Below are 12,691 nucleotides of genomic sequence, written 5' to 3'. Positions count from 1 at the left end.
CAGTATAACCAGAGCACGGGTTGCCCTCCTCACCTCCACTCCACCCTGTCACAGTGGTCGTTCATCATGGAGTCACTGCCCAGCACCCCAGTGGTCCTGCTGTCTGTAGGAGCTCCTGTGGTCTGGCCACGCATTTGTGTAGGGAAGTGATGGAGGCGGAGTTCTCTGCTGATCATTCAGCCTGAGCGGTTCTCACACCACTGGCTCCGGGGTGCTGCTTGGGCCCTGTTTCTCTCTTCCCAGAGGGGACCCTCGGGAGAGCCTGGCCTTCCCCAGACAGGCCTGTGGTGATTGTCTCCAGTTCCTGCCTGAGCCTCAGACTCAGCCCCTGGGGATGGCCCTGTGCTCTCCGTCGTACTCTCTGGGTAGATGATTTCTCAGCTTCGCCAGGCTCCTCCTGCTTGTTCTGCGGTGACCCATGCCCTCACAGCTTTCTGCAGAGGTGTCACTGTGCTCTGGCACGGGCCTGCTAATGTGGATAGCAGGGGAGCTATTTTCTCCCTTTGGCGGGGGTAGGAGCGGTCTTAGCCTGCTGGTTCCCTGTCCAGGGAATGCCTGAGCACCCAGCTAATGCCTGGACCAACTTCTGCATGTTCCCATGAGGACGACCACAGGGTGGGCTGCAGGTGAGCAGCCTTAGCACCCCCAGAAGCTTGTTAGAAATGCAGCCTCTTGGGCCCCACCGGGGTCTCTGTTCTAACAAGAGACCCTGCACAAGAGTCCCTGCACGCTGCACGTGAAGATCAGAAAGGCCGGCCGTGCACGCGTGGCCCCGCATCACACGGGGAGCAGCCACAGAGAGTGGGAAATGCCAACCCTGGGGGATTGAAGAGGCGCTGTTTGGGGCTGTGGCTGGTATTTGGGTATTGACAGACCATGTGTACAAGAGTTTCATGTGTTCTGGGAGCTGCATAATGTTTAGTGCTTCAAGAGAATATTTATTTGCATTGAATTTTACATTATTGAGGTTTTTAGATTCTGTTTTGTTTCGTTAGAGACAGAGTTGGGGACCATGTTGCCCGTGTTGGCCTTGAGCTCCTAGGCTCAAGCTCTTCTCCTGCCTCAACCTCCTAAGAAGCTGAGGCTACAGACTGGAGCCACTATACTCAGCTTGAATTACTGGGTTTAAAAAACACATTCATCAGTTTTATTCTATAATTATTTCATTTTCTGCCTCCGCTATATTATAGAGAAAGTAGTTGGAAATATGTGATTGGAGATGCCCTAGGGTTTCCTTCAGCACCTCCTTCTCCCCTAAGGTACAGTCCTCCGTGGCCGTGGGCACCCCTGACTACATCTCGCCGGAGATCCTGCAGGCTATGGAGGACGGCATGGGCAAATACGGGCCTGAGTGTGACTGGTGGTCTCTGGGGGTCTGCATGTATGAGATGCTCTATGGAGAAACGCCGTTTTATGCGGAGTCACTCGTGGAGACCTACGGGAAGATCATGAACCATGAAGTAAGACGTTGCATTTTTATTTTGGTACCTGGCTCAGGCCTAAAGTACAGAGAGCACAACTAGTGCAGGAAGATCCATTAGGCGGCGACGCGAGCAGTTCAGGAAGAGATGTCAGGGTTTAGACCAAACTGAGGACAGGCGGACTGGAGTAGACATTGGAGAAGGCATCCGGAGGTGGGGTCGACACCAGGAGATGTGGACGCCAGAGGAAGGGGAAGGAGGTTCTAAGGGTGATGCCCACCCCCACTCTCAGGGGAAGGATGCTGGCCTACTCCGAGCTGGCTTCCTGGAGGGGAGGCAGGTTTCTGTAGACAGACGTGTCGTCTGCATAGGCGTGTGGAGTGAGGCGCCCGGGGTTAGCCAGTGGGGGGTCCAGGTGGGCCCTTGTCATGTGGCTCTAGACTCACTGGTTAGATGTCAACTTTGATTCTCAAGTCTGTTCCCCAGAAATCAGTCCCTGTAAATGATCACATGTCTCCAGATGGTGGAGCCCTTCATCCTCCCCATCCTGTTTCCTCTTCTCCTCCTTCCCTTTCCAAACTGTTCACTTTCTTATTTCCATGTCACCTCTCTCCACCTCTTTTGTTTTCCTTTTTATCATTTTCTCTTCTATCTGATATTTTTTATTTCTTTTAAAAAATTTTCCTTAGTCATTTGTCTTTCTTTTTTGAGACGGAGTCTCACTCTGTCACCCAGGCTGGAGTGCAATGGCGCAATCTCGGCTCACTGCAACCTCTACCTCCTGGGTTCAAGCCATTCTCCTGCCTTTTTTTCTTTTCTTTTCTTTTCTTTTTAATCAGAGTTTTGCTCTTGTCGCCCAGGCTGGAGTGCAATGCTGCAGTCTCGGCTATACCTCCCAGGTTCAAGCAATTCTCCTGCCTCAGTTTCCTGAGTAGCTGGGATTATAGGTGCCTGCCCCCACACCTGGCTAATTTTTTTGTATTTTTAGTAGAGACAGGGTTTCACCATGTTAGCAAGGCTAGTCTCAAACTCCTGACCTCAGGCAGTCCACTCGCCTCGGCCTCCCAAAGTGCAGAGATTACAGGCGTGAGCCGTCTCGCCTGGAGAGTCATGTGTCTTTCTAATGCCGATTTCACCCTCTCTACCAGCATGCTCATAGTGTTCCCCTCCTGTGCACACGCAGATCCCAGGATGATCCTGATTGAGTGACGGCCTGTCCTCCAGCCAGTGTCTCCCACAGTTTGCTCTCATAGTGAGCAGATTAACACTAAAGTGGTAACTGGTTTTCCATTTAACTCCAAATCAAAGCAAAAGTTAAACAGTTTTAAAAAATGTTTTTCCCAAAGTAGAAGCATATTTTTTATTTATAAATTAATATATACCCCCTATAAAAACTTCAGACAATGCAAAAATGCGTATTATAGGTAATGAAAATCTCCTCATCCACTTCTTAGTGACCAATTCTGTTAAAGTAACAATTGGGACTTAATTATTACTAAGAGCCTGCCAGCAGTCACTGAGTGCTGACCACCTGTGGGCGCTTGGGTCAGGCACCTCGTGAAGCAGGTGACATTGTTGTTTCTGTAGATGGCAAAGGTGGTGGCTCAGCTCTTAGCCCACTCTACCGTGAGGGTGTGTGGCCTCAGCAGACCTAAGCACGTGTGTGTGCGCACGTGTGCATGTGTGTGTGTTTAGATATGTGGCATCATGTTACATATAAACAGTTTTTTGTCATTGTATCTTTGGTGTCTTTCTATATCAGCACACGGACATGTTCCTTTTTTTTTGTGCCCCATCTTTTTTGTTTTGAGATGGAATCTTGCCCTTGTCACCCAGGCTGGAGTGCAGTGGCGTGGTCTTGGCTCACTGCAACTTGCACCTCCCGAGTTTAAGCGATTCTCCTGCCTCAGCCTCCCAAGTAGCTGGGATTACAGGCTGCCACCATGCCTGGTAATTTTTGTATTTTTAGTAGAGATGGGGTTTCACCTTGTTGGTCAGGATGGTCTGGAACTCCTGACCTCAGGTGATCTGCCTGCCTTGGCCTTCCAAAGTGCTGGGATTACAGGCGCGAGTTACTGTGCCCAACCAGTATCTTTTTTAACGAGTCTCCTTTTTGATGGGCATGGAGGTAATTTGCAGTTTTCTTGGTCAGAATACAGTGCATGTTGTGTTTCCTCTTAGCCACTGCTTTCGTAATGTGAGTTTCCAGAAGCGGAACTGCCGTGACGCTTACACTGTGCATTCTGACGGGGCTGCGCCTGTCCCTCTTGCCACGCACGGCGTGTTTCCCACATTCCTTGCCACCTCCATAGGTAAAAATGTATCATTTACTTGCAATGTGGTCCCAAGTCTACAACGAGTAAAACCTGAAGGACCACTGGTTTTCTTGTTTGCCTTTTGGAAATGGAGATTTATTAGCTTTGGATTGCATTTCGTTCCCATGAAATAAAAAGCGACCTGCTTTGGAGCTGCCATTTCTACTTTGTTTCCTATGATGTCCGTACACCTTAAACTCTCTGAATGCGTCCACCTGTCCACCGGTGTTTTTGCCACCCCTTGCAGGAGCGATTCCAGTTCCCGTCCCATGTCACGGATGTTTCTGAAGAAGCGAAGGACCTCATCCAGAGACTGATCTGCAGTAGAGAGCGCCGGCTGGGGCAGAATGGAATAGAGGATTTCAAAAAGCATGCGTTTTTTGAAGGTCTAAATTGGGAAAATATACGAAACCTAGAAGCACCTTACATTCCCGACGTGAGCAGTCCCTCTGACACATCCAACTTTGACGTGGACGACGATGTGCTGAGAAACACGGTGAGTGGGAAGCACTGGTGTCAGGCTTGCTGGCTATGGGCCTGACATGCGGTGCTGTGCTGAGCGCGTTGCTTATCAAGTCAGTACGGCATAAAGCTGTGAAATTTGCCTCTTAAGACTCAGTGTGCTTTTTATTCCAGTCTTCAGCTGGGTCGTTAATATTCCTTTAAAAAATGATGGATGACTCAGTTTGAGTAAAATTGAGTTAAACAACTCTTTTAAAGTTTTGGAACTCAACAGAAATACTTTTGCTTTTACTTTCACGGTACTTGATACTTTTTTTTTTTTTTTTTTGAGGCAGAGTCTTGCTCTGTCACCAGGCTGGAGTGCAGTGGTGCGATCTCAGCTCTCTGCAACCTCTGACTCCCTGGTTTAAGCCATTCTCCTGCCTCAGCCTCCCGAGTAGCTGGGATTACAGGCATGCACCACCGCACACAGCTAATTTTTGTGTTTATAGTAGAGACAGGGTTTCACCACGTTGGCCAGGATAGTCTCGATCTCCTGACCACATGATCCACCCACCTCTGCCTCCCAAAGTGCTGGGATTACAGGTGTGAGCCACCGTGCCCGGCCTACTTGATACTTTTCAAAGCAGTGTCACATACATCATTGTATTAGAGCTTCACTGCAACCCTGTCACCGCATTTTAGGTTTTTTAGGTTGAAAGACGCCAAGACATGAGCTCAGCCTACAGTCCCATAGGCAGTGTGGCGGCCTCTCAGTTCCTGATCTTTTCCCTGCACGTGAGAGCACGTTAAATCTTTCTAACATTACAGTGCTTTGTGTCTGCATTGATGTTTCTTTATACAGCAGGAGTTGAGAACAAAGATGATGATGACAGATGTCAAGTCTCCGCACTGATGTTTAAGATCAGGATTTTCAGAGTTGTGTTCTGGCCGTGGGACTCGTCTGGTGTCCCCATCGGCTCTGACAGGGCCTCTTTGATGCATTAGCCGGTACCTTTGGTCCTGGCGAATTTTGCTCATATCTCATAAAATTCTTTTGTTCTCATCAAACCCATACATGTGTGACTTGTCTGGGGATAGACAAACTGAGGTTTAACCAAATAAAAGGAAAATCTTCTTTGTTGCTTGTTAATTGAGAGAGTTTCTTACACTGAAGCATCATCATTCACTCTGTGTGTTTCATTCCCAGGACCTCTCGAAATGAGTGGCCATGAACCTGGGGAAACTCCTAGTAGTTTGACGGGAGGAACAGAGGTTCTTAGGAACTATGAAGTACCCCTTGTAGGGCCATGGAAAAGTTCTGTCTGGGCCGGGAACGGTGACTCACCCCTGTAGTCCCAGCACTTTGGGAGGGTGAGGCGGGCGGATCACGAGGTCAGGAGTTCGAGACCAGCTTGGCCAACATGGTGAAACCCCATCTCTGCTAAAAATACAAAAATTAGCCGGGCATGATAGCAGATGCCTGTAATCCAGCTACTTGGGAGGCTGAGGCAGGAGAATTGCTTGAACCCAAGAGGTGGAGGTTGCAGTGCCCGAGAATACGCCACTGCATTCCGGCCTAGGTGACAGAACGAGACTCCATCTCAAAAAAAGAAAAGTTAAATCTATTTGCGCTGAATACTTGCTTTGATGGCTTCACATTCAAAATAAGGGCTGAACTTGAGACCACATGGAGAAAAGGCTGAGAAAGAGGTATTGTTGTCGTTGAAAGGATTGTTTTCTTAGACTCTAACTCCAGACTCCAACTCCTTCCACACTGAAATTTCCCAGATGAAGACCTTTGCTTATATTTTTTATTTTTTGAGCCTGGTCTTGTTCTGTCACCCAGGCTGGAGTACAGTGATGCAGCCTCAGCTCACTGCAACCTCAGCCTCCCATGCTCAATCAAGTCTCGAGCTTTGGCCTCTTGAGTAGCTGGGATTACAGGCGCAAGCCGCCACATCCAGCTAATTTTTGTATTTTTAGTAGAGACAGGGTTTCACCATGTTGGCCTAGGCTGGTCTTGAACTCCTGGTCTCAAGCAGTCCACCCGCCTCAGCCTCCCAAAGTGCTGGGACTACAGGCATGAGCCACTGTGCCTGGCCCCTGGTTATCGTTTTTAATAAAGAAAGATCCTCAGAATGAAAAACAGAGTTGTAATAAACTTATCTAAAATAGTCTACCTTTGGGTTCCTTTTTGCCTTGGGGCCTCTTGTCTCAGGTCAAGAACCTGAGAGTCCCCAGGCTCTGTCCTGTGTCCTCAGAGGGGCATGCCTGTCCACACTGTTGAACTCTGCACACAGTTGTGTTAAGCAATGGATTCTGTGGCTTTAAGAAGTCTTTGAAAATCACTAACCTGGTAACGGCCTGCGCCATTGTCATCATCAAAATCAGTGCATGTATCCTGTGAGCTTTATTGTACATACAGTGAACGGGGCCAGGCTCGAGAAAGACAGATCTGCCATACTCAGCTCCCCTGCAGAGGACATCATGGAGTCTGCATTCTCCAAGGCCACGTGTTCTGCCCAGTGCCTCCCGTCACCATGACTATAACCATCGTTCCTCTTTTTACCTGTTGGTTTGAATGTAGATTTCATTTGTGTTGTGTATGTTCTTATGCAGGAAATATTACCTCCTGGTTCTCACACAGGCTTTTCTGGATTACATTTGCCATTCATTGGTTTTACATTCACAACAGAAAGGTACGTCTGGTTGTATCATTCCCCAGGGAGAGCCTTCCCTTGTGGTAGATGAACAGTCAGACACCACACTCTGTCCCTAGGAGCAGGCTGGTGGGTGGGGTGTGTGCTGGGAGGCCATTACTTAAGGGAGATGGAGATGGGTTTTTGTTCTTAAAATATACACACCTAATGACTACAGGTGTTACCATAGCAAGGCTGCAGGCTTTTTCTCTACAGATATCAAGGTCGTAAAGAATTCAGGTTTCATGGCCTTTGTTGTATGTTCTTCTATTTACAACCCTTTAAAAATATTGAAACCATTCATGCTCATGATGGTGCAAAAACAGGCCCGGGGCAGGATCTCTCCCAGAGGCTGTAGTTTGCCGACCCCTGACCAATAGGCCACCACCATTGGCAGGGTTAGCTCTGATCCATTCGGTGGCCGCAGCAAGCAGAACAGTTGCCACACGCGCTCAGCTGAGAGCTGGCTTCCGTCAGAGCACTCTGCTGCCTTTTGTAAGGATTGTGTGCCGTGGGCCCCTGTCCCAAATGGGCCTCTTTGCAAATTTGTGTCGCCTGAGATGGTCCACCTCTATTTTAAAAGGAAACTGGGGCCGAGAGGAGAGGGGTTAGGAAGAAAGGGAGGTGGGGGAGGTGAAATGAGACAATGGAGGCTCCCACTGTGCCACAGAATCTGATTCCCAGCGTCTTCTGGCAACTGGAACCACAGTTGAAAATGTCTTGAGAGGGAGATATCCCCATACTTTTTTAATTTTATTTTTTTTGAGATGGGATCTTGCTCTGTCGCCCAGGCTGGAGTGCAGTGGCGCAATCTCAGCTTACTGCAACCTCCGCCTCCTGGGTTCTAGCAGTTCCCCTGCCCCAGTCTCCTGATTAGCTGAGACTACAGGTGCCCGCCACCATGCCCGACTAATCTTATTTTAGTAGAGATAGAGTTTCACCATAGTGGCCAGGGTGATCTCGATCTCCTGACCTCATGATCTGCCCTCCTTGGCCTCCCAAAGTGCCAGGATTACAGGCATGAGCCACCACACCCGGCCGACATCCCCATATTTCTACTCTAGCTTGGAGGAAATCTCTTTTGGTGTGAGAGGCCGGGGTTGAACAGCCCGTAAGCCGAAGTGGCTGCTGCTGTCTTCCCGCCCGCAGGCGGCTTTCTGGGTGGGCGTATTGATTTACCAGCCCCCAGTGCAGAGGTTCTTGACCTTTCTGGTACATCCCAGCCCACTGAGAGCTTGTTACACTTGCAGGTCCCAGGCCCATGGCTGTAGTTTGGCCAGACAGGCCTAGAGCTCTCCTCTTGACAGACCCCGCAGGGCTAGAGCAGCCCAGCACCCTCAGGCCACCTGTGGAGAAACACCAGGTCTTCTGTAAAGGGGGCTGGGTGCCTTTATGGGACTCAGCATAGGAGCTCAAAATTTTCCTGACTTCATTGTCACATAAAGAGCTAAGCAGAACTGAGTAACTCCTAAAGCAGCCCAAGAATTAAGCTGTTAAATGAGAGCCATCCTGGGCTTCAGCCTGTGCCTTGGATGTGCACGTCATCGAGTGGTCTGGTCCTTGTTAGGGGGCTTAGCATGCTGGTCAGTGCTAGAATTTGTGGCTTAGCCTGCAAGGGAAGAAGGATTGAAAGAGCTGTCCTGGATTGCTTGGCCAGTTGGTGGCCAAACGAGGAAGCTCTATGGTCCATGCACACTGCTGACCTCCAGACAAGAGCTGGGGCTGCCCTTTAAGCCTTGCTTTATGCAAAATCCATGCTTTCTGGTTCTGCGTTTATAGTTAAGTGTGAGGGATGATTCAGAAATGCCATTTCCTCTCCTTTGCAGAGGCGCTTTCTTTGACCAGCAGTGGGGAGTGCCCTTGTCAGTGTGTCCTTGACCATCCGGTCACTTATCTAACTTTGGCTCCATAAACAATAAAGTCTTTTCTTGGGTATTTTTGTTTGCCAATTTAAAAAGACTACGTTTCACCCCAGGAAGTTTGAAAATGCTAATGAAATCGCTGAATTTTCAGTAGATCAAAACCTGTTGCTTGATTTCCCAGCTGTTTTTCTGATCGAGGCTCTCTGAAGAGCATAATGCAGTCCAACACATTAACCAAAGATGAGGATGTGCAGCGGGACCTGGAGCACAGCCTGCAGATGGAAGCTTACGAGAGGAGGATTCGGAGGCTGGAACAGGAGAAGCTGGAGCTGAGCAGGAAGCTGCAAGGTGAGGGCGGCGTCGGCTCTGGGGCTGGGAGGGGCGCTGTAGCCAGGCTGCACCTCACGCTGTGTCTCCATCCCTCAGAGTCCACCCAGACCGTGCAGTCCCTCCACGGCTCATCTCGGGCCCTCAGCAATTCAAACCGAGATAAAGAAATCAAAAAGCTAAATGAAGAAATCGAACGCTTGAAGAATAAAATAGCCGGTATGTTTAAAAAAGTATGACTTCTTAGTCTCTGTTTTTGGTCATTACCCTCTTAAAAGGGAATTTCAGAGTCCTTTTCATAAGGTGGGAAAGCAGAAAAAAAGCTTAGACTTTAGCAAGCTTATTTAGAGTTCTGAAATTTTGGTCAGTTCTTTTTTTTTTTAGACAGAGTTTCGCTTTTGTCCCCCAGGCTGGAGTGCAGTGGTGCAATCTCAGCTCACTGCAACCTCCACCTCCCGGGTTCAAGCGATTATCTTGCCTCAGCCTCCCAAGTAGCTGGAATTACAGGCATGTGCCACCACAACCGGCTAATTTTGTATTTTTAGTAGAGACAGGGTTTCACCATGTTGGCCAGGCTGGTCTCAAACTCCTTACCTCAGGTGACCTGACCGCCTCGGCCTCCCAAAGTGCTGGAATTACAGGCATGAGCCACCATGCCCAGCCCCAACTGGCTTAGTTCTAGTGATATTATTTTATAGTCACCAGCTAGAATCAATTCACGATATTTTATGTGAACGTTATCTGGCTATTTTCTGCTTCTCTGTTACAGTTTTCCTCTTCGTGGCTCTCAGACAGAGTCCCTAGAGCTGCTTTCCTCCTAAAGCTTAATCAGTGACTCGGCCTGCTCCTCGGTGTTGTAGGTGCTAGACCTGCCGTCACCACTTTCTCTTGGTGGTTCCTGGGTTATCAAAGTTCCCTAAAGGCTCCAGTCACTTTTTTTTTTAATTTTTTTTTGAGACGGAGTCTCGCTCTGTCGCCCAGGTTGTAGTGCAGTGGTGCGATCTCAGCTCACTGCAAGCTCCGCCTCCCAGGTTCATGCCATTCTCCTGCCTCAGCCTCCCAAGTAGCTGGGACTACAGGTACCCACCACCACGCCTGGCTAATTTTTTGTATTTTTAGTAGAGACAGGATTTCACTGTGTTAGGGTGGTCTCCATCTCCTGACCTCGTGATCCGCCGACCTCGGTCTCCCAAAGTGCTGGGATTACAGGCGTGAGCCACTGCGCCTGGCCTGACTCCAATCCCTTTTAAGCCTTAACCTCACACAGGTTGGCTCTACAGTTGACCTTCACCTGCAAAGCACACTTCGAATCTCTCACCTTCTCTGCGTTTCCTATCAGGAACCCCACTGTCCTGATCCAAAAACGGACTTCTTTGATTGAGTCACTTACTAAATAAACCTTTCTTGCACACTGAAAAAGGACAAGGGCCAGGCACTATGCTGGGTGACACAGGTTAGAGGGACTGAGCAGACAAATGTGTGTGCCACCCAAGGGCTCCCAGTCCTCAGGGGAGATTCCTGTCAGATCAAAGTCTAGGGAGCCTGTTCAGCACAGGCGTGCAGGTAGCTCTGCCCGTGACACTGTGTGTGTGTGTGTGTGTGTGTGTGTGTGTGTGTGTGTGTGTGTGTGTGTGTGTAAGTAAAAAAAACCTCTGAATGGAAAAGAGTGTTGTGAATTATTAAATAATTTCCTATCAGTAAGTCAGCTAACGTAAAGTTTGCATATAGTCACTGCACATAAAGGAACACAGTTTATTTCCCCTTTTACCCAGATTCAAACAGGCTCGAGCGACAGCTTGAGGACACAGTGGCGCTTCGCCAAGAGCGTGAGGACTCCACGCAGCGGCTACGGGGGCTGGAGAAGCAGCACCGCGTGGTCCGGCAGGAGAAGGAGGAGCTGCACAAGGTAGGTGGCTCGGTTCGGGGTGGGAAAGGCTTACAGGACCTTGCAGAGTTTTGTAAGGTCACATTCATGCAGACGATGGAAGGCCTCTTGGGACTTCTGCCCATGGGCTGTCCCTGCTGCCTGCAGGACACCAGGGCCAAGCGTGGCCCTGGGGCCCCTGCCACACCTGCCTGCTGCACAGCCTCCGTGTCGGCTGGCAGAGCTTGGGTCCCAGTGGCAGGTGCCTTCCACCCCCTCGCCCCCAGCGGGTATCCACCTCACAATCAGCCTTTCCAGTCTCCACTTCAGACCCACAGAAAGCAGCACCCCACTGCATTCTACGTTGTGCAGCTCCTCCTTCCTTGTGCAGCTCCTCCTCCTCCTCCTTCTCATGTCCATAGGGCATGGTGGCCGTGGCAGCACACGCTGTGTCTGGAGCCAGGCCCCCCCCTTCTCTCCACCAGGCCTCTGCTCTTAGAGGGGGCCCCTTAGTAATGACAGGGAACTGCAGCAGAGGCCCTGTGTTAAAATCTGGGTGATTTCACCCCATAATTCCTTTATAAATTTCATTTTTAGTAATATATGGAAAACTTTTATGCTCAGGTGCCAGCATGTTATATACATGTTTTCTAAAATACATTCATTGATACATGTTATCCTTGAACCTGCAGTTTGTGATCTGTTCTCTAAAATGTGCCAGGTATCAAACCCAAATTGTTTCTTAATATAATCTGTGGTGTCCTCCACATGAGTGACTTGTCGAAGTGCAGTGTGGGGTGTGTGGCACCTCATTGCTTGACAGGGTCATCGTACCTCCCAGTGGGCCCGGAGAGGCTGGGGGAGGCCTCCCGTCCGCGTGTGGGCAGCTGCTCTGCCCGCTTGCTCAGGGTCTTGTCACTTCCATCTCAGACGAGCAGGTGCAACAGTGACTGAACTGGCAGAGAGTTGACCAGATGGGCTGCAGGGAGGTCAGGGTCATCAGTGTGGTGAGTGCAGAGTGACAGCCAGCATCCGCACATCAGTCTCCAGTGAAGGGCAGGCTGTCTAGCACTTGTTTTTATGCAGTTCTTCACTGTGACTTCACCTTCAGCACTTTGTGTCTGTGTGTTCTTTTCGGATTTTGCTTATGTTGAAGTAACCCGATTGAGTGCCCAAATGCTTCATTCAGCTTTGCGGCTCTGCAGGCGACGTCGGGCAGAAGCTGTCATTACGGAGCCAGGCGTCCTCCTGTAAGCACGCTGCCCCTGCGTGGTTGTGGGGCTTTTTTTTTTTTTTGAGATGGAGTCTCGCTCTGTCGCCCAGGCTGGGGTGCAGTGGCACGATCTCAGCTCACTGCAACCTCTGCCTCCCAGGTTCACACCATTCTCCTGCCTCAGCCTCCTGAGTAGCTGGGACTACAGGCGCCCGCCACCACGCTGTACTTTTTTTGTATTTTTAGTAGAGACGTGGTTTCACCATGTTAGCCAGAATGGTCTCCATCTCCTGACCACAGGTGATCTGCCCGCCTCGGCCTCCCAGAGCGCTGGGATTACAGGCGTGAGCCGCCCGCCTCGGCCTCCCAGAGCGCTGGGATTACAGGCGTGAGCCGCCCGCCTCGGCCTCCCAGAGCGCTGGGATTACAGGCGTGAGCCGCCCGCCTCGGCCTCCCAGAGCGCTGGGGTTACAGGTGTGAGCCGCCCGCCTCGGCCTCCCAGAGCGCTGGGGTTACAGGCGTGAGCCGCCCGCCTCGGCCTCCCAC

The 12,691-nt window shown here is 50.1% G+C and overlaps 1 protein-coding gene across 2 annotated transcripts in view; it reads left to right on the top strand.

Annotated features, from left to right (window-relative positions):
• CDC42BPB (CDC42 binding protein kinase beta) overlaps positions 1-12,691 on the top strand; it is a 129,387-nt gene that overhangs the window by 74,438 nt on the left and 42,258 nt on the right. For both annotated transcript variants that reach the window (XM_037984569.2, XM_007987923.3), the window contains exons 7-12: positions 1,260-1,460; positions 3,984-4,232; positions 6,800-6,879; positions 8,923-9,089; positions 9,168-9,287; positions 10,841-10,974. In XM_037984569.2, the coding sequence (XP_037840497.1) occupies positions 1,260-1,460; positions 3,984-4,232; positions 6,800-6,879; positions 8,923-9,089; positions 9,168-9,287; positions 10,841-10,974 (951 nt within the window). The remainder of the gene's footprint in view (positions 1-1,259; positions 1,461-3,983; positions 4,233-6,799; positions 6,880-8,922; positions 9,090-9,167; positions 9,288-10,840; positions 10,975-12,691) is intronic.

This window comes from Chlorocebus sabaeus, chromosome 24 (genome assembly GCF_047675955.1).
Source record: "Chlorocebus sabaeus isolate Y175 chromosome 24, mChlSab1.0.hap1, whole genome shotgun sequence".
In the NCBI taxonomy this organism is placed as follows: Eukaryota; Metazoa; Chordata; class Mammalia; order Primates; family Cercopithecidae; genus Chlorocebus; species Chlorocebus sabaeus.
Note: the sequence above shows the minus strand (reverse complement) of the source record. Positions and strands in the feature narration are given on the sequence as shown.